Consider the following 27,870-nt stretch of genomic DNA (forward strand, 5'->3'; position numbering starts at 1 on the left):
CAAGCCATGATGGCTTTAGCCCTGATTTACAGATTCTAGAGGGGTTTAGTAGGAAGCATGTGTGTGAAAGGGCGAATGACTGAATGTAAAGCGCTTTGGGGTCCATAGGGACTAGTAAAGCGCTATACAAATACAGGCCATTTACCGTGTTTGACAAAGCCAGACTGTCTTTGTGTTTGCTGATTCAGCAAAACCTAAAACTCCAGTCTGAGATGAGGGATATCATAATGTTACACCAGGTGATCATTTGAGTTCATATGTAAATATATTCATTAATCTGCTTAGTTCAGGCTCAGTGCTGAATTTTAATTGCTCATGAGATGACTGCATGTTAGAGCTCTGAAAGATTAAAACTGTTCATCACTGTCTGTCCCATGTTGCGTAACAGACACATGGAAATTACATTAGTTTTTGCATAAACAAAGGTAAAATAGATCTTGGCACTATTTAAATGACTAATTTTGCCATTTTCTTTTAAATTTTTATCTCAGTTGTGTTATCTTTGTTATGCCTCTACCTTTAGCTGCAGAAAAAAATCATTGCCTGTCACTTTGCACACTTTCTCCCAAAGCAAATAAAGTAATTTTTTTTTGGATTGCACATGTTTTGTGCATCCCCTGTCATCCTCTGTCATTTTCTTTGTCCTTCTCAGGTATCTGTGTGGAGAGCACTCTTTGGTAAGGAAGCAGACAAGCTTGAGCAAGCCAACGACGATGACAAGACTTACTACATCATAGAGAAGGAGCCCCTCGTCAACACCTACATCTCTGTTCCCAAGGAGAACAGCACCTTAAACTGCGCGGCCTTCACGGGAGGGATCATAGAGGCCATTCTCACCCACAGCGGCTTCCCCGCCAAGGTCACCGTCCACTGGCACAAGGGCACCACGCTCATGATAAAGTTCGATGAGGCTGTCGTCGCTAGAGACAAAGTACTGGAAGGAAGATAGGAGGGAGTTGGATAAATGGCTGGAGACTTGTCGTCATTATGGATTCTCAGGACTCAAGTGGTATTAAAATTCACGTTCAACTATAAAACGAGTTCTTTATGTTAGAGAAGCAGGATTAACAAAGCTGTGAAGAACATGACTTTACAGCCTTTCAGTGGAGGTTGAGATTTGGGAGGAGTTCAGAATGTAAACAAAACACTACAAGCTCTTTATTTAAAGCCTTTGTTGCTCTAGTGCTCTTAAAAAAGGGGGTTTTGTTTTACCGCACAATGTAGACCGACATCAGCAGCTCCCAAACCAAACAGCTTATAGAAAATGTCCCATTTCCTCATATTAGCTAAAGTTAGTGACTGAATCTGTGTTGGCAGGCCTGATGTCAGCACAGGTGTCCACATGTTTGTACTGCAGGGTCACCACAACGCTGCTACCTCGACCTATTCAAGAGGTGAGGCAGCGGCTTTGCGGTTAGCATGTGTTTATGCTAAATAATGTTTGTACATGCATTTTGTTATTATAAAATATAAGTAAATTTATAAGAAAATGTTTGGGAATGGATGTTTTTTTTTTTTTTTTTTCTGTCTTTTTTTTTATTTTTTACTTTTTGGTATTTATAAAAGAAACTGTGGTGGTTTCACCAGAAACTAGAAAATTCAGTATTGGTAAACCAGGGAGGGGCAGTGAGTCATTTGTCTCAGAAAGAAAATAAAAGCACTGCTCTTGTTTCTTAAACTCACAAATATGAAAGTAAATGCTGTGCTGTGAAAAAAAAGTATTGACCCATTTCCTTATTTCTTCATTTCTCCTCATTTCTCTTTTTTTTTTTTTTTGCATATTCATCACATGTTCGTCACAAAATGTAATAATTTAAAAAAAATTCGTATTTAATTGGGTTATATTTGTTATATTAAATTTTAAAAAATTTGATGATCGCAAACATGCCAGCATGACAAAAGTACAACTGAAAGTTAGAACGGGATAAAAGAATTTCCACAGCACGGAAGGTGGTAAATGGTAGAGTCAGGTGCCGAAGGTGGCCCTTTTTTAGCCAGTAATCCTTATTAAAACAAATTAAATTTGTACTGCATTCAGTTAATTTTCACATGTTCACTTTTTTTGCGGACAAGGCTTTGTCTAATTATCGCTAACGAGAGTGTTACTGCCCAAATCAGACAGGGATTGGAGTCCCTTTTGTCAATCATAAAAGCTTATTAATGGAATCTTTTTCATCATGCTCTTTTTTTTTTTTTTTTTTTTTTTTTTTAACCAGTGTTTTGATGCTCACATCAGCTCTTTGAACCACTCTTGTTTTCCATTTAAGAAATACTGTTAAACTCAGGACTGTTACCTTGAAAGCCGCCCCTGAGACCTTATGGAAATAGTCCCATCTCTATTTTCCTTTTACTTATAAGCCTTTTTTTTTTTTTTTTTTTTTTAAATCTCTTTGGACCTCAGATTATACAATATCCTGTAAAAGTACTTTAAACTCATCTGTTCAGACAAGCACATATATGTCCACTTTACCTTTGGTATGAGAAACGTTTCATTTATTTACTCATTTAAAAACCATGTACCTCTGTAAATCACTTTGGACTGTTCTTGGTCTCAAAACTAAACTGTACTTACTACTATAATTCATTTACAGGTGACTATGCATTTATGTTGTAACTTTTTTCCCTTATTCAGTAAAAGGACTAGATGTTATAGTCCCTGATATTGCATTGCTTTAAATGGAGAGAATCTTGAGGGATGGCTGTTATGAGGAAAGGCAGCCCAGAAACTTTACCGGCAGCACACATCGTTGTGTGCCTCAACTTTCGGTCTTTTACCCAAGATAATCTGCCATTTTTGGGGATTAGAGATCTGATCTAGATTATCATATTAAGATTTGGTACACATCGTCAGTAGTGGACCTTGGATTCATCGGGTGTTTTGGCCATTATCACAAGACACCCTCATCCAAGGAGGCCCTGCCAGGGTTGATCAGGCCCTGGAGTGTGTCACTGGTTTATGTCAAATTGTTATTTCATTTATCTTCTTCTTTCTTCTGTTTAGTTTTCTACAGTTTATTTTCTCCTATCTATTCACTGCATCCAAAAAAAAAAAAATATTACCTCTTTAGCATTTATGGAGCCTCACTTCTTCAAAGGGATAGAAAAGGTGATAAAGAGAAGTAAGACAAAAGGGAGAAGAGAGGAGAGCCGGAAGGGGGGCACCCAATCTGACTTCCAACACCTCACTAGTCCCCGCCGTATCGGGCTTTACGCTCTACCTCCCCACTGCCTCCCAGAAAAGGGAAGAAGAGCGGAATATTTTCTTTTCTCGCACGGTTAGCTGACTGCCTTAGCTGCCCAAGTGATGTTAGCCCTTTTTAACCATAGCCAGTGACTGGTCCTCTCAGCAGTGTTAGCTAATTCTCTTATAGCCTGCTGTTGTGCCTGTCCTCTGATCGGCGATGACAATATCCCGTCGCTATAGAGTCCAACGCTGCTGAGGCATTTGGGAAGTCTGAGCCAATTCTTAACGTAGGAGCTCACTAGCCACTCTAGTCGATTGGCATGATTGAGTGAGACCTCATACATTGTCAACGGCCACAGTAGTCTGGGTAATAACCCAAACTGGAAGCACCAAAGCTTCAGTTTCCCTGGGAGTGCAGCGTTTTTAATCCGCTTGAGGTCATTAGCCATTTTCTGCCTTAGTTGTTCTAGTTGCCACGAATCATTGAGGTCTGCATTATACCACCGTCCCAGGCTCTTTATGGGCTTCTCTAAGACTGTTGGAATTGGTTCTCCACTGAAATAGAATTGCTCGGCTGTCAGTTTTCGTTTTATGATGGAGATGCTGCGAGATTTACTTGGCTTAAACTCCATTCTTGTCCATTCGATGTTTTCCTGGAGCTTCTGTAGCAATCGCCCAGTACATGGATTTGTTGTTGTAATGATGGTCATGTCATCCATGTAAGCTCTAATAGGAGGAAGACGAAGGCCACTCTTGAGTTTCTAACCTCCTACTACCCACCAAGATGCCCGCATGACCAACTCCATTGCCATGATAAATGCCAGAGGGGAAATCGTGCAGCCTGCCATAACTCCAATTCCCAGGTGCTGCCAGGCTGTGGTGGTGTTCTCAGCTGTCACACAAAACTGTAAATCCTGAAAGTAGGTCTTGACCAGTCCTGTGATGTGGTTTGGTACGCTGAAATAGTTGAAGGTCATCCACAAGATCTCGTGCGGAACTAACCCAAAGGTGTTGGCAAGGTCTAAAAAGACCACGTCAAGGTCTCTTTGTTCTTTCTTGGCAGTTTGAATCTGGTGCCAGATGACGCTGGCATGCTTCCACAGGTATTTGAGGACTCATGGGGGTGTTTTTATAGAGCCTATATGAGATGCCATTAGGTCCTGGAGCCGATGCTGCTCTTGCCTGCTTCACTACCTTCTCTACTTCACTCCATGTAGGTGGTCTTTTGACCATTTGGTGTCCAGGTGCCTGGATAGGCGGCATATTACTCGGAATGGTAACTGGCTCGTGCCTTGGATCCTCAGAGTAAGTTTTTCTCGGATGATCTTCCAGGTCTTTAATGGGCATTTTTAAGGCACCCGCTCTTCTCTTCAACAAAAAGGCCCTTAACAAAGTTGTATGGGTTGCTGTAGAAAAGGGTTCTTGTCCGTTCTTTCTTCTTACGTTGTTGTCTGAGGTGCTCTGCTCTTCGCAGCTTACTAAGTTGTTGCTTTATTTCCTCCCGCAGGGCAGTAAGTCCCTTCCTTTCTGTCTCAAAGGCCCTCCTCCACTGTTTCCTCAGTTGTCTTCTCTCTTTCACTAATCTGTCAATTTCCCACAGTCTCCTGGACTTTAACTGGTTACTCATTGGCTCTGGGCCACAGAATCTGATCTTTCCTACCTTCTATCTTCCTTTCCCTTGCTGGTAGTGGTTGGCTAGACTCAGTGTTGGAAGATTCTGTTGGTTGTTTCTGGATGAGCTCTGGGCTGGAACATGGTGTTGATTGTGGCTGGCTTACATCTGTACACAAATGTGTTGCTAGCTGTTGGTGGCTAAACTCCAACCTAGGGGCTGATATTAAATGGCCGGGTCCTGGGCTAGAATCTAATATTGGGTGTGGCTGACTAAGCTATAGACTGGGAACTGCTACTGGCTGGATCTGACTGAGCTCCAATCTGGAGACTATGGGAGGGTCTGTACGACAAAGAACTTCGAACGGGGTGCTGATACCCTGAGGACTGTGGGGATTCTCCTGCCTCTGGACTTCCATCGACTGATATGACTTACTTCTTAAAAAGTATGTGTCAATGCGAGGCCCCTTTCTCAGCTCGCTGAGGCACTTCTTCCTGCCTTGGTGGATTTTACGGCCCATGTCAGTTGTTAGTTTTGACCAGCCACAAATGCAGTTCTGCAGCTTCTTTCCTACCATCATTGATGGTCCATTATTTGCAATGCTGGTTCATCTATTCATCATTGGTGCTGTTCCGTGGTTCGTTGCAATTAAATCCGCCCAGAAAGGGTATTTATTTATTTATTTATTTATGTTTTATTGAGGATGTAGATGTAGATTTTGAATAGTTAAAATATTTAAAAACAAAACAAAACATTAGATAACAAAGTTACTATGGTTAATCAAAGTTAAACTAAAAAGCAAAACTGGATGTGCACAAAGAACATTTTAAAATAATAGCTTTTAAAAGTTAAACCATACTGATTTTCCTAAATATTTTCTGTGATATATACCATAGTGTGATAATTTAAGAAAGACTAAAACTAACATTAAAAGTACTAATAATTATAATTTAATATTAATAAAAGTAAAACAATATATTTCCTCAACGAAAATATATAATTACAGTGGAATGGATGTTCCAAAAGAATGAACAAACCATTGTATTTTAGGTTTATTTATGTCTTACACACAGCATCCCAACTTTTTAGCGAACGTAATAACTTGAGCTAAAGTAAATAATTATTTAGTCTAATTAATTAGTGCACAAAGTTCTGCACAAAGCTTTTATGATCTTCAAGGGGTGGTGTGGGGCCGTGGCTATTATAAGCTAGGGTGACCATATTTTGATTTCCAAAAAAAGAGAACACTTGGCCCAGTCATGAAGAACTTTAATAATACTGTTTGCTTAAAGAAAATTTTAACATATTTAAACGATGACTTCTCTGTGCGGTTAATGAATGTTGAAACAAAAATGTCATTATAAGCGGGTCAGACCCCATGTCCCTGAAGTGATTGGGCTGTCCTGGACCCACGTGTTCCTTGTTGAGCTTCCGTGATTGGCCATGCCAGAGGGCGCTTTCCATAGTGAGATACTGAGGGAGGTTTGAAAAAAAGAAATAAACTTAAACAAATAATCAAACAATAAAAATTAACCTGAAACAAGAAAACTCTGGAAACGGAAATAAACTAAGATGAAAACAAACAGTCAAACGAAGTAGAAAATAGAAAACTATATAAACTGTTAAAAATGTCAGCGCGGGAGGGTTCCTGCAGGAGTCACGTGGTCAAATTGATATAGGTCACGTGCTCTGCATAGAGCGGAAACGCTTTTAGTTTTTAACCTCGTCAGTGATCAACAGTTACAGCTCCCGAGAAAGCACCCGCTTGGCTATAGGTTTAACTGTTTTCTTCACCTATTTATGTATTTTAACAGATAACTACATGGCTACGACAGGACGGAAGGACTCCTCTGGTAATGTAGCGCTAACATTTAACTACTTAATTTATCTTATCCGTAACGACTGTGGTTTTGTTTACTTTGGTTTCTAGTACACTCCCCTGCTGCTGGCTCTTTGCGATGCGTAAATTAGCTTCAACCTGATTTTTTGAGTTTAAAAGCTAACAGGTAATGAGTTTAAACCTGAGTAACATTGCAACCTCAGACGAAACTGTTTTTCTGCTCTGTCATCTTCTGGGCTGCTAAGTACAGCACTCAGTGTCATCAAGTGGTTTTTGTGTCCAAATGTTCCGCTAACATCAGTTCTTTTTTTTGCTCCATGACTACATATTTGAATCCTTGTTGACAAAGTGGGATTTTCCTTCTTTTGCTCCTCCATCAGACATGCAACTCGGACATGATCACATGATATACTGCATGTTTACTAAAGATTAACACAGAAGTTGTTCGGGGCGCTGTTTTAACGCAGAGCATTAAAAACCAATAAATGCAAATCAAAAACACATTATGACACAAAGAGAAAGATCTGCTGTTTTTATTAATTTTGCAACACTGTGCATTTAATATCTTTGTATTTTGTCATATGTTTAGCTCGTGTGGATTCATCCTATAATGTCGTCCTTTCTCTAAGATGTATGAACGGTGGGATTATTGGTTAATCTTGAAACTCTGACAGACCCATCAAAATGAAAGATGATTGTTAGTTATGTCATTGTTTTCGTTTTTAATGATCTCACCTTCAACTGCATGCATTCCAGACTGTAATTACTAGATTATAATAAAATTAGATGCCTTGGTACTAATTAGTAGTTATTGTGAAATCCTCCAATAAAATATCATCCATATGCAGTTTTCAACATAATAATGCCAGTGATAGTGGTCCCTCTAATCATAGTCTCAAGCTAACCTGTGAAGCAAACCTTTCTTCCAATAACTGTCTTCACATTATAGGAAGGGTATGGGGATCAGTACTGGAAGTAACAGAATAAGAAGGTGACAGTCGTAGTGTGTACTACTACATTCTTGTACTTTTGAAACTTTACTTTTTGAAAGCTGTGTGTGGACTGCAAAAGTGTCTAAAGGGAGTACAGCATTTAATTTCATTTATTTTCAAACTTGATTTACTGACTATTTTGCAGCCAATATGAATCTGCTGATAAATGATGCACTGTTTTTATAGCTTAAAATGTACAGCAGTGTATAAAGTTATTAAAATAAGGGAGCCAGTGAAGGAAAAGTATTACTTTGGTAATGAAGACTGTCTCCCCAAACCCAGATCAAACCCTGCACTACAACCATGAAGACCACCACCCTTTTTAGCAAACCTATGAAATCAGCATCCGAAGTCTTTCATGCATAGTCACACTGCCTCTGTCTGATAAGCTTCTTACATGCATGGTTGAGTCTCTGTTTTCTGATGGATTATTAGTGTGTATAAAATGAAGTACAGCTCCAGTGAGACATGCTGATGAGAATTTTCTAACTGATAGTGAAAGTCTGTTTTTGACCTCAAGAGAAGAAATTTGACTTAACTGAAGTAACCTTTTGAGACTTTCTGACAGTGTTGAAAACTTACAGTAAGCAACAAACCTCAACGAACCTCAATGAGACACATGTTAAATATTCCTAAAATATGTATGAGCAATAACTTAAAATTAAGGATTGTTTCGCCCTCCCCTTGCTGGTGACAAGTTACTCATGTGCACAGACTGTAGTTTCAGGTTGTACATCAGACATCTTCGTGACTTCGTGTACAATATTTCTAGAACTATGATAAACTGTTGAGTTTTTCTAAGCAGTAAAATGACAATAAACTTGTTTTTAGTGGCAGCACTATGGTGCAGTACTACCATTGTCCTCTCACAGCAAGAAGGTTCTGGATTCGAACCTGCTGACTTGCTGGAGCCTTTTTTTGTGGCATTTGCAAGCTTTTCCTGTGTGTGTGGGTTCTGGACAAAGGAATGCCTATTAGGTTGTGATCCTAAATGTATCTGTAATTGTGGGTGTGAGAGTGTGGGGTTATCCACCGATCCACCCTTATGACATTCCTGTAAACAGGAAAAATGGATGGATGTTGAGTTTTTACTTGTATTTCTTTGCCTTCTAGTTTCTCACATATTTGCAACAGAACTTTGAGAGATGGCTATATAAAAAAAAATTAGCATATAAAACCATTATCAGGGCTTTTTCACTTCCAAAGAAGATAAACCTGAAAAAAATCTTAACCAAATGCTTAAAGTTAAGCATATTGCTGCAGAACAAAGACCAATTTAAGTTCACTCATGGATCACTTCCTACGTGCAAAACAACCCTGAACACAGCTGCCAGTCTTTCTGTTTTCATTTAAGATTTTTCCTTTAAGTTTTTTTTTGTTTTTTTTATAAGTGGAAGAGTTTGATTCTTAGCCTGTGTGTGGCCTTTTACTTTGGACAACTAGACTAGATCTAAACACTGATATGAGAGATTTCCAGTTTTTGATTGATAGAAAGGCAACTTTATCAGTGTTTCTGCGAGTGCCACAGGCGACAGTGAACCAGAAGGGCCAGATATTTCTATAGATTTCTGCAGCATCTGAGATCCTGTCTCTTAAGTGTCAAATGGGATGGCTTAGTCATTGGCCTGCGCCCACTTTTGTTTGTCTGATTGCTATCTGCCATGTCAATCAATACACTCCTACGATCATAGATATAAATGAATGCTGCCCCAGTTGTCTGCGTAAAATGTTAAGTTGTTGGATTCTTTTGGATGCTTCACATTCCTCTCACCGAGGCACGCAACCAAAGCCCGGCCTCCTTTCTAGCTGAGATAATTAAAAAACTGTTTCCATCATACTGTGCTAACACCAAATGTTCATTGGTGTGTTATTTATTTAACTTTACAGCTAGAAATTCTCACAGGTTAACTGCAGGTGTTGGTTACCGCAGGAAGTGACCCCTACAAATATGGCTTTTGGTTTACTGCAGTTTACCACATGCAGATACCATAAAATCTCCTTTTACTGTTGATTTCCTAAATTAAGCAATGTATTACTCAACCTTAGATATAAAAAAGCAAAACTGTGACATTTAAACTATGACATTGATTTAAATACTTCTCAGATGTGCTTGTCACTTGAAACAAAAGCATGCGGACTGCTCCTTTAACAGTCCAAGAAGCCATTCATCAATCACCTGTCAAAACTTTCCGCCTGCATCCATGTCAGTAGAAGTAAGACTAACAGCCGTTCTCTCCTTTTGAGGTTTCTTGTTTGTTTACTTTTGTGTCACGGGTAATTACTTGCAAAAAGAGGCCTTTCCTTTCAGGAACGGTAATCTTATAAACAAAGTGAAGGAATATTGCACAACAAACCTGGCGTTATTCCAGCTCCAAACTTTGCTGTGTAAAGTTATTTCGCTGAACTTTCTTCTTACAGGTAATGCTGACTAATACTGGACACAACAGGGTTTACTTCTCCTGTTTTACTTCCCATTTGCAAGAGACACTGCTAAGCTGGTAGTTTGCTCTGCTGACACGTCGAGTATGATTAACAGGTTTTGCCTCCCTAATTCAACCGTGTATGTGATCTTGCAAGTGATCATTTTGAGAAATAACTCATAACTGTCGATTAAAGGTCAGTAAACAGATTACGTAAAGAGTTTTAGGTTTATTGCCACCGTGTTGTTTCCTCAGTATAAAGCGAACAAACTGAATGACCCTGTTCTTTGTTCCTTTCTTTATAATAAGCAGGGTAAGCGAACCAAAAAACATGTGACAAGTATTAGCTGTGATTGGGTCACAGTGTGTGAGTGGGGCTTTTTTTGTTTTTGTTTTTGTTTTTTTAATAAAGGCAGTGTTAAAACATGATATATTGTCTTGTGGATGAATGGATAGGATTGATTTATTTCAAACATTTAAAAGAGTAAAATACAATTGATCTGTATGGACATTCGCAAAACAAAATTTTTGATATGTGCATATGCATTTGGCACTTAATATGGACGCGTTCTTTGTATCATTTTATATTTGATATTTATTGTATAATTATCTTGTGTGTGTTTGTCTGCAGTATGTAAAAGCTGCTGCTTACTGTGAACAGATGAAGTTTTATCTTTTCTTTTTTTTTTTTTAAAGCATCTGGCTCAGTTCAAAGTGCCGACAGAGTCAGGGGTTTTGTTAATTTGCACACGTGCACATTAACACACATTTCACTCAGCTCATCAGAGAAAAGGGTTTCTTTTAAAGTGCATTTATCTAAATTTGATATTAGATACAAGAAGTGCTGGGTCATGGAAACCCATGCCATGAAGCTCCTGGCGCAGTTTTTCTGCTGATGTTAATGCCAGAGTCAGGAGTGTGCTGGTGACATTTACGCACTATGCACCTCTGCACACAGTGACCCCACTCTGTAACTTCATGTGGTCTGCCACTTCATGGCTGAGGTGCTGTAGTTCTTCAATGCTTCCACTTTGCAGTAATACCACTTTCTGTTAATTGTGGAATATGTAGGTGGGAAGAAAGTCCATGAACTGACTTACAGTGGTGGCATCCTTTTATAGTACCACACTCGAATTCAGTGAGCTCTTTAGAGCCACCCCTTCTTTCACAAATGTTTGTAAAGACAGACTGCATGCGTAGATGCTTGATTTTAGACACCTGTGGCAACAGGACTGAAAAACCTGACACAGCTGCACCTGTCTGTCATTGATAGCAGCTGTTTCGCAAGTATATATCTGTGATGTTCCAGAACTCTCCATCAGACTTACATTAAGGATTTCATGAGCGTCATAACGTCTCTTTATGAAACTTATCTGATATAACCAGTGTCATAGAAGGAAAAAACTAAACCTGACATCTTGTTTGTGTAATTTCAACTGCAAAAACCCATGACACGTAAACATCACACCGCACTGTGTGTTTTGCATTTGATATCAAAAGCACCTTATCATCGGGCCGAGGTCAAAATCAGTGTGCCCTTACTTCTCTGTTCTTAGCCGTGGCTAACAAAGTCGGGCCAGATTTATCATCTCTTACCAATCGCAGAAACCAGATACTTGATATCTGCAACAGTCTCTTATGACTCTTTTGGGAGAGCAGACTCTTCAGGAATATAGAGTTTCAGACTTTCTCACAAACTTTTCTATTTTTTTCTCAAGAAGGAAAAAGTGGAAAGTAAAACTACTCAATAAACCTAAACGGAGTGTATGAATCGGCGTCATTTTAAAAAAACTACGTTAGAGACTAAAAGCGTGTTGGTTAATTGAGAGCAGCATTTCTTCTTTCACGTGAGTCCGAATAGACTCGGAGTTGGACAGGTCAGCTAGCATGTGATGCAGAGCTGACCTCACTGAGATAATGAGATCTGAGATAAAGAGAAAGTATTAGACACAATGAGGACTATGATGGGTTCCAAGAAAACCGTGGTGTGTTCAGGAATCTGTTTCTAGAAGTAGTCTGGGGAAGATTAAATCAAGTATTCCAGGAAATGATTGTAGTGTTATTCCTGAAGAGAGGACTTTTAGGCCTAGAGGTTCTTTTCAGTCACCAACATTGTAACTGTAAAATGCTGTTAAGTGGAGTTTCATTTACTCAAGCATGGACATTTTATTCAATAGTCAGAAATAACAGAAAATGCATTCATTTCCTAATTTCCTTTTACCAGTCATTTACCAATCATGCTTGGGTGCACAGTCAGCCCATAAATGACTGGTCTCAGCTGAAAAAAAACTTAGATATGTGAAATTTGCTCAATTCACATGACGGCTGCTTTCGAAAGCAGCCCAACTGCTTGATTGCACAAAAAGGAATTTCTGTGTTTTGCATAATTACTTCATTGCCACAATTTATCTTTGCCTTTGCCTTTTCAGCTTATCGTGATTTAAGTTTAGCAGTTAAGTTCATCTTTTTATTTCACCACAACAAGGCATGTTATCATTATAAATAAGCATCTGATATAGATTATATTAAAGTCAATAAAATGCAAAGATTTTTGCGATTATCAAAGTGTTACTGACTGAGAGGAACAAGCTGCGTTTTCAAAAATGAATAAAAAAAACAACTGCATGAAGAGTGAGTAAACTAAAAGTATGTTCAGGAGAAGTTTCCAGTAGTTTGAGAAAAACGCTGCACATGTGGGTTTACCTTTGTTAACATTGACGAATACCAGTCCTCAGATACAATGCTGTGTTATGTGAATAATGAAAACCAGACCTGAAAGATTTCACAGCATGTTCTATTGGACCAAAGTCTGCTTCAGATGTTGGATTTCAGTTCTAGTCTTGCATATATTCTACACCATTATCAACTAACGTGTTGCATTAGTAGACCAGGTCAGTTTATTGGTAAATTACTGATACATCGGACAATATTTTTTACCGAACAACCAGGGTCTCATTGTAAACTTGTTGGCCAATTTAAAGAGTGTTTTTAAAAAGATATATTTTAGAAAAATTAAAATCTTTTTTTTTTTTTTTTCCCCTATCAGAGCGGGAAAGACTTCCCTCTCCGGTGACTCGCTACGGCTCCACAGACAGCAGTGGCGATGATGACTATCAAATTAACAGTCATGACAACAACTGTAACCACCACCAGTTTGCCACAGCAGCAGGATGTCACTGGGTCCACGCTGGAGAGGAAGAGGAGGCGATTTGCAGGAAGCTAAAATACTTCTTTATGAGCCCTTGTGATAAATATCATGCCAAGGGGCGCTATCCTTTTAAACTGATCCTGCAGCTAGCCAAAATTTTTTTTGTCACCACTCAGGTACATCATATATTATACTTTAATGCTGATTTCTTTTTGGGGGTGCTCTTGATTTGGATACATTTCTGGTTCCGTACATTTTAATGGGAATCACGCTGATGATGTAGAAGTTTCAACATTCACACAAATTGAATATCAAATATGAAACATTATCTGTTTAGGGGCTGTAACAGTAACGCACCACATAAGGGTTTTTTTCTTTGTCACAGCTTCTTATCGTCCTCACATCATTCTCTATACCCCGTGCCTGTTTTTGCTGCAGTTGGTGCTGTTTGGCCTCAGTAACCAGGTGGTGGTGACCTTTAAGGAGGAGAACACTATGACCTTCAAGCACATCTTCCTCAAGGACTACGATGAGTCCTCAGATGACTCCTTTGCCGTTTACACACAGAAGGACGTCTACGACCACATCTTCTACGCCGTGGAGCAGGTGATAATCTTTTTTTTTAACTGAAATTTGTAACAGTTTATCTTTATTAAACAACTTTTTAAACAGAATTTCCTGATTAGCCACAGCATGAAAACTTTCTGCTTTATAATATTGAAGTCTCCATCATTCTCCCCAAACATGGGCTAAATTATAATCTCTGGTTCTTTTTCTGACTTGGTGTGGTCACTATGGGAATCATTGTAGCGTGAGTATGGTTTGCTACTGTACTCGCTTTATTCCCATAGATAAACACTGAGTGAAGTTAGAAACTGATCTGCACGAATGTTTGGGTGTGTGGTCCATGTCACAGTGTCCTCCATTTAAATACCAGAATCTGAGATTCTCCAGCCAAACTTTGCATTGCAATAGATCATCAGTGCTATTCACTGCTCACCTGTTCCACACATTCAATCTTGTATACCCAAATTTGACTGTATAAATATGAAAGTAAGCCTCATGAAGTTTTATTACCATGGTTTACAAAATAAGTCACTGTCAAGGATGTCAGCAATGCTGATTAGATCTGCACACAGTGGGTCTGACATGCAGCTCACTTCCTGTTTCTCTGCCTGTGCTTTCACGTTATTTCAATGTCACAGTCAAATAAATCTATAGTATGAACGAGGCTAAAAGGTGTTGGTCAGTGAAGACATTACATTATTTGGTTGATAACTAAAAGACAAAGGGCAGAGCTTACACATACAGCACGTGCATAGTTTAGTTGGTGAGCTGTAGAAAGCTGACAACATAAAATCTGACAGTTTTATTTGACTCCAGACAGCAACGCCATTCCCTCGAAGTTGAGTGTTTGACTTTCATTCTTGTATTGATCGTACTGATATTAGCTGAAAGCTAAGACATGTGTGGCCTGTTTCTATGGAAGCTTGTATTCTCTTCACTTCATAAAACCCAGTGATAATCCTTAATTAGTCTAATCTCATCCTTTTTCCCAGTATCTGGCCTTGCCAGAGACCACAGTGGGACGCTATGCATATGTCTATGACCGTGCCGAGAATGGCAGCGCCCTCTTTCTCTGCCAGCAGTACTACAAGAAGGGACACATCGACCCCGCCAACGACACGTTCAGCATAGACCCCCGTGTCATCAAAGGTAGGCAGCGTGAACTACACTGTACAAAAGAACAGTCTGTACAGTCTGCAGAGTCCTCGCCTCTGCAGACTGCTAATGTGTGAAATTTTTTTTCTCGATGTGACAAGACGTTGGTTCTGTAAAATGACAGTTCACATTTACTGGTAGCGGGTTGCATATGAAGAGTTTTTGCCTTTGTGTACCAAGTAGTTCAGCTGAGAATTTTGTCAAACACACTCAAAGAAATGAAATCTGGGCTCCCACTTTACAACAATGCAAGAAAAATGCAGAGATTACTACAGAGAGAGAGAGACCAGATTAAAAAAACAAAAACCTTCCATGGAAAGTGGTTAGGGGCAGGATTTCACACATATTAGAGGTCAAGCAGAGTGTGGTTATTTGCAAAAAGTCCCCAGTTGCATTTGTTGCCTGAGGTGTCACTGTCACTTTAAAAGGAAAAGTCTGACTCAGAGGAGCAGCTGTATTACAGAGCAGTACATTCCCCACAGATTTCAAATAATTAAGTTAAATGACTAATGTCTTGTCATTTTTGTCAAGTCATGACTGGTCAATAGATCATAACAGGCTCAACTAATCGTATTTTGGATGTAATAATATGCAACGCAAAGAACTTTCTCTCTCCAAAGCAGAATTTGTTTATCTTGTCGACAATGCAGCCAACTCTTTGGGATTCAGTTTCAAGAAATAAAGTGTTAAATTACAGAAAGTCTATTTTTTTTTTTTTTTTGATTTACAGAAAACATTCTTTGTCGACCAACTATAAAAACGGAAATCTATAGTAGATTTTTTTAAAAACAGGAACTTTTCTGTTATTTAATTGTTTAAATAACAGAAAGTAATTTAAACAATGACTAACAAAGTAGGTTGGTGCAGTGTACAGGAGGTCTTTATCAGCAGGGGAAGCTGTAAAGCAATACAGTTAAGTCTGAAATTGCTGTCCTCCTTTCTATAAATGATTAAAATTGAGGGCATTAAAGGGACTACCAGTCACCAGCTTTTCTCGACGTATTACAACAAACGTGTCATAACGATAGTTCCTATTACAGAAGTTGTTGCACAGCCTGAGAGTTTCTTACTTCCTCATGCCAGTGTCTGTTTCATTCAGTTTATCAACGTTAAGAAAAAAGATTAGCAGTTGAAAAATGATGTTGTGCTTCCTGTATATAAAATAAGAAAGCAAATTCAAGTTTGACAGTAGTTTCTCAGCATGATATTCCTCTCTCTTCTTTGTTTGTAATCTTTAGAGTGTGTTGGCGTGAACCCCATGACGATCCCCCAGGGTCCGCTCACAAGCAACTACAAGAACTTTACACTCAAGTTCCACAAGTACGGCTTCATTTTTCACATGGCTTCGTTTCCTCTTTGTTGACAAGATTATCTGCGTGGTATCTAATGATCACATACCTCTGGAGCACACATAGACAAACAAACAAACAAAAGCATTTATACAAGGACAGCGACTCAAACCCACAGAGATATGATATGAATCATGTTGTGTTTCTTGTCCTGCATGTGTGCCTCTGGTCATTCTTTTAGTCACCTTGGTTTCATTGTTAGAAATGAGATGTTTTTGTGCTCATGTGTTTGTTTTCTTTTTCTTTTAAAACAGGTTGATTAATGTTACCATAGAGTTCCAGCTGAAGGCGATAAATATCCAGACTATCATCAACAACGAGATCCCAGACTGCTACACCTTTCATATAACAGTGAGTTAAAGACTTTCAGACTCAACACATGCTTGAGCTGTCATATGTCAAGGCTAGAAAAACATTACTGGCTGTGCATTAGAATTTAGTGAGGGTGGTCTTTCCCCATACATCTACCCTTGGAAGAACCCAGAAACTATTCTAATGGTTGTCAAACCAAGTCTTTACTGATATAACTTAGGGTATCGAAGCTACAGGGGGAGGTTGTCGAATATGGGGGGAAAGAGTTAAAGTGAAAACAAACAAACCAGCCTCAGCGCAGTCCATTTATGAAACCAGCCGTGTAAGTTTACTCTTTAGCTCCAGTTGACTGCCGCTCGCAAACAGGTTTGAACAGCTGCTGTGCTCGCAGGCCGAGCTGTGTGCGTCATTTAAAACCTTCTTCTCTCTTTTACAGATAGTTCTGGACAACAAGGCTCACAGTGGCAAAGTGAAGATCCGGCTAGATAACCAGGCGTCAATAAAGGAGTGCAAAGACCCGAGCATCTCTGGACAAGGTGAGAAAACAGAAAAGAAGAAGCATCTGTTAGTGGTCATGGGACTACTGTGCAAGTAGTACAGCAAGCAAAATATGACACCAGTGATGAAACTAGAAACATGTAAGCAAAGGTGTTACAAAATGTCACAAAGTTGTTTCTAGTTCACAATAATGAGCCAACAGGAAGTTACAATGAGTGAAGTTATTTATACAGAAGTGTGTAGCAGTAGGCTTAGACTGCAGCCATGAAGAGGAGACAGACTGCTCACATCTCTTTTTTTTTTCTCCTCTTTAACCTCCAGTTCAGACGTACGCACGTTTGGCATTTGATATTATTGTGGTTCTGATCTGCATGCTGTCGCTGATGCTGTGTGGACGCTCCATAATACGAGGCATCATGCTGCAATGGGTAAAGAAAATCTCAAATACAACTTTACTATCACCTGGGGCCACTCACATTAGAGGAACATCAGGTTCTAAGGAAATGTCAGACTAGTAGTGTTCTAGTAGTGAATAGTAGGTTCTAGAGATGGACCGATCCGATATTACGTATCGGTCCGATACTGACGTAAATTACTGGATCGGATATCGGAGAGAAATAAAAAATGTAATCCGATCCATTAAATATCAAAAAAGCACCTCACAAAACTTGCGACACGGCGTAACTCGGCTCATAACCGTAGCATGTGATAGAGCGGCTGTGTGTATTTGTAGCCTCGCTACCAATCCGGCATTTCTTCTCCGAGGAAGTGATCCCAGAGAGAAGTAAAGCAAATGTGTAAGTTCATCTCTGTTTGTAAAGCATCCCCGCGTTAAGCTTTACAACCGATATATGGAGCGACTGTCTCTTCTCTCTCCCTCCCTCTCCTGCTGCTACTTCAATCATGAAACTGATTAATGATCAGCTGATCGGCTTTTCTGTCGCGAGTCCGTGTCTCTTGTTTGTTTATCTGCTTACTCTTTAAAATACCAGAATAGGGAGGATGGTGCAGGTTTAAGTTTATTAGATTGATCAGTATGCAGTACATTTTTTGCATACAGGTATAAGTGTTTTTTTTTTTTGTTTTTTTTACTTGAGTATGAACTTATACAAAAAGCAGCAAGATATAAAAAAAAAAAAAAAAAAAAAGCGGGTTTATTGATTAAAAAACACACTATATCGGATTCATATTGGTATCGGCAGATATCCAAATTTATGATATCGGTATCGGACATGAAAAAGTGGTATCGTGCCATCTCTAGTAGGTTCTCATTCTAACCTTTAAATGTTTTTCTTGAATAATTTTGTGAAAGCTAATAGTAGCCTGACTGGGGATCCATATTGTATTAGGGGTGAGTTTCAGTAATTGATTTATCGATTAAAATCGATTTTAGCTTTAACAAAGCCATATCGATTCATTAAAATCCTGAATCGATTTTTAAATATTAATATATTTTGCCAGAAACGCCAGAATCTCAGGTTAAACCTCACAAAACTATTTCAACAACCACCAAACAGCTAAAATAGCAAACGAGAGCAGGTAAACAGATTCCGTAAAAAGATGTGAACACAAAGCGTGGACCCGACGCATCAGAATCCGTGAGATGAGATGTTGGCTTTTTCACCCGGCGCCACGTACGATTCCGATTCGTCGGGTCCGCGCTTTGTGTTTACGTCTTTTTACGTCTTTTTTTTGCGCTAGATTCTGAAGCTGCAGGTTTCATCGCTCTCCATCCAAATTGACTGAACCAGCAGCAAAAGAAGATCCAAACTAAGCTTCACGTTTTGCTTCACATAAACATCGTCATGAATGCCCTCTTACTTTTGCTGTTTTGCTTCCACCACAATAAAATGATACTTCTTGCAGAGCTCTCTCTCTCCCTCTCAGTTTAATTTGAGAGCAGTTTCCCATCTAAAAAGCTCAATTTTCTGCATTTTTCACTTCCTTATTACCCAACAGTCTACCGTTGTGTACAGCACTGTTGGCCGCTGTTTAGGGTTTTTTGTTTTTTTTGTTTTGTTTGTTTGTTTTGTTTTTTTTATGACTTCCAACAAGAAAGCCTCATTTCTGCTGTTCAAAACCTGTGTAACTTTGCTCTGCTTCACTTCAGCAGCATCAGGTTCATATACTGAGTCATGGTTTTCTTCCGTTTTTGTTCTACTGCAGAATATTTTCAAAGTTGTCTGCTATAAAAAGTCAGGCCAAGAAAATCTCCTTCATGTTCTTCTGTGTTTTATCCTCACTTACTTTGACACAAACGCATCTGCTGTGATGCTCACACCTCTGATGAAGTGTCAGTACTGATAAATGATCAGAATTATAATATTTCTGACTGTTTGAGGCAAAATTTCCCGATCTAAATCGAATCGAAATTGGGGCTCGAATCAGTTTGGGACCTTGCGAATCGGAATCAAATCAATTCTAGAAATCAGTGACGATATTGTATTCTACTGATGTGTGTAAACATGGCTAATCTCTCCTTCTCTTTGCTCTGCAGGAGTTTGTGAAGTTCTTTAAGACGACGCTAGATCGTAAAGTGTGCTGGGGAGACCGGCTTGAGTTTATTAACGGCTGGTATATCCTCCTCATCATCAGTGACATCTTCACAATCACTGGCAGTTTCATCAAAATCGGCATCGAGACAAAGGTCTAATATCAGCTTTAGTTTTGGGGGGTTTTGTTTTAGCATTGACACACATTAACATGTACATGTAGTCTTAGCTTTTTTTTAAAGCCGATTCCTTTGGGTTTTTCCCAACAGAATATATCCTCCTATGACCTCTGTGCCATCCTTTTGGGAACCTCCACTCTCTTAGTGTGGGTGGGAGTCATTCGCTACCTCACATTCTTCCAGAAGTACAATGTAAGTTGCAGATGTGCTGGTGCACAGCTTCTGATAACATTGTTACATGCTGCTGATTTAATAACTTGTGAGAAAGTGAGAAGTTCCTCCTGTGGGTTGATGTAATGTAGAAGGCCATTTAATTTGGTGTCTCTGGGCTCTCTCACACTGTAATTTGATCTGTGTTGTGTTTCTGCACCTCCCTGCTGCAGATCCTTATCGTGACACTTCGAGCAGCTTTCCCCAATGTTATTCGGTTCTGCTGCTGTGTGGCTGTCATCTATCTGGGCTACTGCTTCTGTGGCTGGATCGTCCTGGGACCATACCATGTCAAGGTGAATTAAATGTGGGAAAAACTCAATGTCAAAAACTTCCACTCCTTGGAATTTTAAGTTTTCCTTTCGAAGTTTTAGTTCACTTGCACCGACCAGGCATAACATTATGACCACTCACAGGTGAAGTGAATAACTGATAGTGGGTGGGATATGAATGTTGATGCAGTAGAAGCAGGAAAAATGGCAAACTGGACCACAGAGTAATGAAAGAAGGTGTCTTGGTCTCGTGAATGACATCTTTTTTTTCACATCTAGTTGATGGTGTGTGTCTAGTTGTTGGTGTGTGTGCGTCACTTACCTGGGGAACACCTGGCACCATGATTTAAATGTGCCAGGTGTTTGCCTTTGCCTTATTCTCACTATGAGAATAAGGCAAGGCTGACGGAGGCAGTGTGATGTTTGGGCAATGTTCTGCTGGGAAACCTTGGGTGGTGCCACAAAGCAAACAGGGTTCAGTATTGAGTTTGAGGTGCTGGCTTGGCCTCCAAATTCCCTCTATCTCAACCCAGTCCAGCATCTGTGGGATTTGCTGGAAAAACAAGTCTGATCCATGGAAGCTCCGCCTCAAAACTTAAAGGATCTGCTGCTAACATCTTGGTGCCAGATACCAGCGCACATGTGCTGGGGTCTGGTGGTGTCTTACCAGGTCAGGGCTGTTTTGGCAGCAAAAAGGAGAACAGCAGAATCTTAGGCAGGGGGTCATGACGTTATGTCTGATCGGTGTATATGAGTAAATGTGAACACACAAAACGTGCCTATTTAAAAAAAAAAAAATTTAGTAGGCCACACAAATGCCATTCAGCAATAATATCTAAGTTGTGTAACAGAGAAGATAATTAAACAGTTTTGGACTACCTTCTTTCTTTCGGACATTTCTCCGTCCACTGAGTAAATCAGTGGAACAGAAACATGAACTACAGTTTATTCTGACTTTTAAATTGCTTTTAAAAACTTGACCTTTTCTCTTAACTTTGATAATTAAAATACCTTTTTTTTATATATATATATTTACAGTTCCGCTCTCTGTCCATGGTGTCCGAGTGTCTGTTCTCCCTCATTAACGGCGACGACATGTTCGTGACGTTCGCAGAGATGCAGGAGACCAGTCCTCTAGTGTGGCTGTTTAGCCAGGTTTACCTGTACACCTTCATCTCCCTCTTCATCTACATGGTGCTGTCTCTGTTCATCGCTCTCATCACAGGAGCGTACGAGACCATCAAGGTAGGAAATCGCTGTCTATAAAAAGGATCCGTTTATTTACAATGTGTAGAATCACTCAGTCTGCATTACAAAGAACTCACCGTAGCATCCAAACTGTTGCTTCTGTATTTACTGTGGACTACAAATAAAGAGCAGAAAAGTAACAGTAGTGTCTTTTTTTTTTTTTTGTTGTTGTTGTTGATTTCCACAGCATCAAACCCAAGAACCAATCCACATAACAGATCTGCACGCCTTCATAGCAGAGTGCACAGATGCACCGAATTCTGGGAAGTTCAGAGGTTTGGAGACTTCACCTTGCTCCTTCTTCTGCTGCTGTGACAGGTGAGTGAGTCTCCTGTGACCCCCCCCCTGAAAGCTTAAACATATACATTAAATTAACATAATGCTACATTTCTAAAGACCAAAGCAGATAAATGCGACAGCGGGCTTTATTAAACAACCACAAAACCCGTGAAGTCTGACTCCCTAATCTAAGCTGACAGCACAAAAATATCAACCTCACAATTATGTCGCAAAGTTAGTTGATTACATTTTTGGCTGCTGATGAGGAGAAAAAGAGAGAGAAAGACGATATTTCTCTACCATTTATACTGGTGTTAATTATCAGGCTCTGACCAAGCACACTGGAAGGAAATCAGGTCATTTTCTCTTTCCTCACTTTTATATATCCTTTGTCCTATTTACATCTAGTTCTCCTGGTATCCTGTTCTCATGTCTTAGTCTTTCCAAACACATATTCAAATCAATTTTGTTCATATAGCACCAAAATTACTCAACAGTCACCTCAAGGTGCTTTAATTGGTAAGATAAAGACACTAAAATAATACAGAGAAAACCCCGACAACCAGAAGACCCCCCCCCCCCCATGAGCAAGCACTTTGGCGACAGTGGGAAGGAAAAATCCCTTTTAAGAGGAAGAAACCTTCAGTAGAACCATGCAATGTGAACAGAGAGAGGAGGTGGGGTAATCAAAGTGCGAACAGTAGTTACTTTGTTAAATCCCAACTACTGTTTTTTTATGATCTTAGTCCCAGGGATGGGGGTTTAAATGTTTAAGAGTCCTCCTCCTGATATGTGTGTGTTTCAGGTCTGTGCTGTGCCTCCTTTTATAGATGAACACTTCCACAACGAATAAACCTTTGCTTCATAGGTTATAGCTCAGGAACAAGATAAGAAGGCACAAATTAGAGACATAAAAAAGCCTGAACACATATTTAACATTAAAAGAAATGCTTAGTTTGGCCAGCAGAGGGAGCATATTTAGGTCCTTAAAATCCTTAAAATGATCAGCACTGAAAAAGACGTAAAGTTGCATACATGATTATGAGCGCACCAATATTTTATCCTTTTTTTTTTTTTTTAAAAATACAGTTTTCAGCTCGATTTTTTTAAAATAACATAGGTGATTAGGTAAACCACTGCACTAACACGCAACCTAACCCGGTTCAGGTTCAGTCCTGGGAAGAGACACGGATGCCTTTGGAGTTTTTGGGAATGACAACCACTGTAAAAATAAATATTTAAACCAAAAATCTGCTAAATCAAACATTCCTGCTGTGGTGAAAGTTGCTTTCTTATAATACTCTACATCATATCACGTCAAAAATGCGTCCGTGAATATTGTGTTGTTTTTGTTAAAATTGTTAAAATATGTCCCGTAAATATTACCATAAGAAACTGTAATTACAGAGATAATAATATTAAACATCCTAACTGTAGTAAATCATCAAACTTTATTTTCCCCTCAGAACAACCACGTATGAAGATGTCCTGCTGGTGAACTGAAATCAACCTCACCAATCTCTGAAACCTCACTAGCCTCCCCTGCTGACCAGTAGGGCACACTGCAGCCACCCAACACCCGGTGTCTCCGTGTATCTGGGTCAAACCAAACGACTGTTCCAAAGTGGGAGTTGCAATTGGCTGGAACTGCGCTCTGCAGAGGAAACGTGGAACAGATGAAGAGCTGGGCCTTTTCCTCTGTATAAACAGCAGCATCGAAGAAGGCTATTGCACAGACATTTCTCTTGGTTCTAGTGTGTTTTTTGAAACATTATTCAGTATTTTTAATATATCTGGTGTATTTTATGCTCACCCAGACTAGGAACTCTTTTGGTGCTGTCTATGTTTTGTTTTTTGTTTGTTTTACTTTTGAAGTATTTCAAATCGGTTGGCTCCTGAGGAGGAGACTCTTAAAATTAGATATTTATATCATATTCAGCAACATTTTATTGTACAGAACTCGTTTTAAAAATTTAAATAATCTAATATCTCTTAAATGCCTCTTTATAGCCAAAGCTAATTTGCTAGCTGGAGAATCATGACATGACATTTAAACAGAACAGGACAAAAAAATCCCCCATGTGATTGTTTTTACAGAGTTCCAAAACATATCAGGAAACGGGACCGCAGATGGGCGTACGGCGTGGAATTGATTCATTTTCTTTGTGAGCTGCATATTTATTATAAAGTTTCGACCAGTGTCATTAGCGGCGGCTGTGCTGCATCATGTTGTCTTCAAATGTAGATCCCAGTTTATTTCATTTTTATTGCTTCGTTTTCTTTCAGTAATGATCAGGGTAATGGGATGCAATCGTTCACTAACAAAGCACTTAGCTTTTGCCTGACCTTGGCTGCAGTTTCTTCTTCAGACCCACATTTTTTTAATGAAGCTGAAGTATTTAAAAGAAACTCGGTGTATCAAAAGTGCTGCACCCCTGTTTGTAGACTGCGTTGATGACCATTAGCAAACTGGATCTGACTTATTTTAAGCACAATAAGTAGTTCTAAGTAAAGCGGAGTCTGGTTTGGGAGAGATGACAAGAAGGAAAACAACAGATTGTCCTGTTTTAGTGGCTTGCTCTGCTTTTTTTTGTTGTTTGTTGCCTTCATAATGATGTCTCTAACTGCTGCCTACTGACTTGATCTTTAGTAGAAACTTGAATAATGTATGTTTGTTTGTCTTTTTATCGCAAAAAAACGCACAATAGTTTAAGGAGTTTTTCAGTCTGGACTCCAAATACCATTTAGCGAGAGGAGCTATGGGTCAGGGAGGAGTAGGTAAATGAAGTATAAGATGTTTTTTCAGCCTTTTCATTTTCTGCCTGAAACACCAGCAGAGTAAATTGTAAGCTAAATATACAGATGGACTTTGGATTTCCATGGACAACATGTCTAAATTATACATAACTTTAAATGTCGTATCTTGTGTTTCCCTGGAGTTTTTTTTTTTTTTATCTTGTTTTTGTTTTGTGTTGTTGTGTTTGTTTTTTATGAATTACCTGCACTTGAACTGTACTTGTGAGGGACAACACGTAGTGTGACCTGTCATACTTGTCAAACTACTGATTAAATTTTCCTGGTCTGATCTAAGTCAACAAGCTGTTTCCTGCTGTTCCACCTAACCATCAGCAGAGGGAGGAAGTAGTTCGTGTGTGTGTGTGTGTGTGTGTGTGTGTGTGTGTGTGTGTGTGTGTGTGTGTGTGTGTGTGTGTGTGTGTGTGTGTGTGTGTGTGTGTGTGTGTGTGTGTGTGTGTGTGTGTGTGTGTGTGTGTGTGTCATTTTTACCAGGATTACTCAAAAGCTACACTTAGATTTCAAATTTATTGTCATTAAATACACACTAAGTGTACAAGGGATAAAATAACATTCCAACTGGTACAACACAGGATTTAAAAAAACAAACAAAAAAAGAACTATATTTAAATGTATAGCAGCAAAAATACTACAAAGTGCAATAATAAAAATGACCTGTGGAGTTGTGGCGTATCTTCGTTTTGATTTCAGAAGTCTGATGACCCTGGGGGAAAGCTATTGCAGAAGCTGGTGGGAACGGTCTGTGATGGAGGGTGTGAGAAGTCACTGATAATGGTTCTGGCTCTTCGGTCCAACTTCCTGAATGGAGAAGTCCCAGTGGTTTTCTCCTCTATCCAAAATTATTGATGGATTTGCATGAACAATTTACTGATCCAAATCTGGAACTTAATGGTTCTGTCTTCAAAAATAGACTGCATTGCCTCACAGAAACAAAGTCTGGGGTTAAAATCCACCAGCTGGCTGCAAACGTCCTATGTGGAGTTTGCATGTTCTGTCCAGGTTCTAAAGACTCATGTTTTAGGTTGATTGGTGACTTTCGAGTAACTAATCAATGGTTTCATGTCTGTGTGTTAGCCCTGTGATAGACTGCTAGCAAGCAAGCAAGCAATTTATTTATATAGCACTTTCAGATCAGCCCCCAGCACAAAGTGCTGTACACCTGACATGCCAGAAATGATACATTGAACAAGTTAAAAATATATATAAATAATATAAAATAAAGAAAAAATATTTTAAAAAATAAGATGATAATTAAAATGACATTTAAAATAATAAAATTGGCACAAATAGCAAAAACAATAATAAAATAGTATAAAATGATCATTAGAATTACATTTAAAACAATAAAGTCAGCACATTAGATTAAAACAATAAAATCAGGTTCAGACTATGTCATAAGCCAAGGAGTAAAAATGGGTTTTAATGATCTGTCCAAGGGGTACACTGGCTCTCACCCTATGACAGCCTATCATATGGGGATAGGCTCCACCCTTACTGTGACCCTGAATTCGATAAGTGGAAGAAAATGAAAAGATGGGTAATTCATAAAAAATAGATGTAAATTATAAAAATTTGAAGGTTGTAAGAGTTCTTTCAAGAAAATATAGATCAATATCTCATTGCAGGGACTTGATTCGTGCATGTTCAGGAGTGTATTTCCAGCCTTGCTCTCTCTCTTGTTTTTCTCACTTTCAAATTGAAAAGCACACACGTGGGGGGGCTTTAAAACACATCATGATGATGTTGTAAATGCCTTGTATGTTTCTGCTGAGTCACTGGGGCGCTGATCTTCCAGAGAGGGTAGATTGCAATTCTTCTGTTAGAGAACACATGAGCTCATTTCCTGGTTGCTGAGCGTCCTAAGCAAGCTTTGGCAGCAGCTCATGTAGCCCATCTTTGCCTTCCACCCACTTAACCTAATATCATCATGCATTATGTAGCCAACCGCTCTGATGGTGCCTCATGTTGGAGTGTGTAAGGCAGAAGGAAAGGTCCACAGTGTAATGTCTCTCATAAACATGGCCCATCCATCTTGTTGGATTAGAGGCTGTCACTATTTTCTTCCACTTGATGTGTGTGAATGTGTAGGACTACTTCACTCAGCACCTTTGATGTTCAGTGAAAGCCCAGAGGGAAAATTGTCTTTCCAAAAGCTTCTAATGGTCTCAGTTGTAGCAGTATGCTATTGTCAGGTGTGGTCCTTTTGTTGATCCCAGTTTGATGCCGCTTGTTCATTTGTGACTCGCCGTTTGAACTTCACAGGCTTTTAAATTAACAAAGCATCCCAGATCAAAAACGCAGGCCTGCAGCAGGAGCAGTGGCAGCGGCGAGGACCGTCTCCTTCCCCCTCATCTTACGCGCCGTGTCACTCAATCTGTATCAGCACCTGAGTTCCGTTTGGTGTGTCAGCGTGTGTGTCTCTGTGTGTGGGGGGGCTTTGTTTTGTGTGTGCAGCTGTCCTTACTGTGAGGTGTTTGGGCAAATGGGTGAGTGAAGACCACAGCAAAGAAGCAGATTTAAAAACAAGACAGTGTGTGCATAAAAGCCTTTCAAATTCTCAGTCTATCCTAATTCTGTTAAGGATTTTTTTTTTTAACCGCTGAGCCACACCCTTGTGTAACAACATTATGATCAGTCTGAAATGGATGAGCAGGATGTGTGGGAATTACAGCTTTTTTTTTCAGTCCTGTGAAATAATGATGGATTCCATTAGTTTTCAGTTTATGCAACTAAAAGATGGAGACTAAAAATCGTTTCTGCTGGATTCACACCCAAGAGGTTTTTAGGTTTCAGTTTGCGTAAAAAAAACCAGGAAGTGAATAAATCTCCTTAACGCTTTCCTCCATAAACACAACATTGAACGACCTCTCCCGTGGCAAGTTTTGACACCTCAGTACAGATCAGTAAAGATTTGGTTTGATGACCATTAAAATAGTTTCCAAGGGCAGCTGCACAGAGAGAGATCACCCTTCCTAACCTCTGATGCATACCCAGTCGTTTTGTGTTATAATGAGGCAGAAATTATGACAGAAAGCACTCAGCTTAGAAAAGAGCTTCAAGGGTTACTTCTAGTAGGCTTTCAGAGGAGGCAACGAGTTAAAATAAGAATTTGTTAAACTTTTGGAGGAGCTTTGGGTTTTCCCCCCTCGCTCTGGCGCAGGGCCCCTTCCCGACTGGAAAGGATGACAGGCAGCTGATGAAACAACTGCCAGAGTCCTGAAAGGAGCAGGGATGGAGAGACACATGATTCACACACACTCTCTCTCTGTTTCTCAGTCTTCATCGAAGTGTAGTGAGAA

The 27,870-nt window shown here is 39.4% G+C and overlaps 2 protein-coding genes across 3 annotated transcripts in view; both read left to right on the plus strand.

The window, feature by feature from the left end:
• Positions 1 to 1,716, plus strand: part of trappc5 (trafficking protein particle complex subunit 5) — a 3,605-nt gene extending 1,889 nt beyond the window's left edge. For both annotated transcript variants that reach the window (XM_040024710.1, XM_040024711.1), the window contains one exon: positions 653 to 1,716. In XM_040024710.1, the coding sequence (XP_039880644.1) occupies positions 653 to 949 (297 nt within the window). In that variant the 3' untranslated portion in view covers positions 950 to 1,716. The remainder of the gene's footprint in view (positions 1 to 652) is intronic.
• A 4,776-nt stretch (positions 1,717 to 6,492) lies between these two features.
• Positions 6,493 to 24,842, plus strand: mcoln1a (mucolipin TRP cation channel 1a). The gene is made up of 14 exons (XM_040024712.1): positions 6,493 to 6,649; positions 13,095 to 13,372; positions 13,635 to 13,802; positions 14,756 to 14,912; positions 16,157 to 16,238; positions 16,522 to 16,618; positions 17,016 to 17,115; positions 17,399 to 17,505; positions 19,575 to 19,724; positions 19,839 to 19,940; positions 20,132 to 20,254; positions 21,269 to 21,475; positions 21,666 to 21,796; positions 23,224 to 24,842. The coding sequence occupies exons 1-14, from the start codon at positions 6,619 to 6,621 to the stop codon at positions 23,258 to 23,260; spliced, it is 1,770 nt and encodes a 589-aa protein (XP_039880646.1). The 5' UTR covers positions 6,493 to 6,618; the 3' UTR covers positions 23,261 to 24,842.
• Positions 24,843 to 27,870: the final 3,028 nt, after the last annotated feature.

Source organism: Simochromis diagramma, unplaced genomic scaffold (assembly GCF_900408965.1).
Source record: "Simochromis diagramma unplaced genomic scaffold, fSimDia1.1 OVJJ01000302.1, whole genome shotgun sequence".
NCBI lineage: Eukaryota > Metazoa > Chordata > Actinopteri > Cichliformes > Cichlidae > Simochromis > Simochromis diagramma.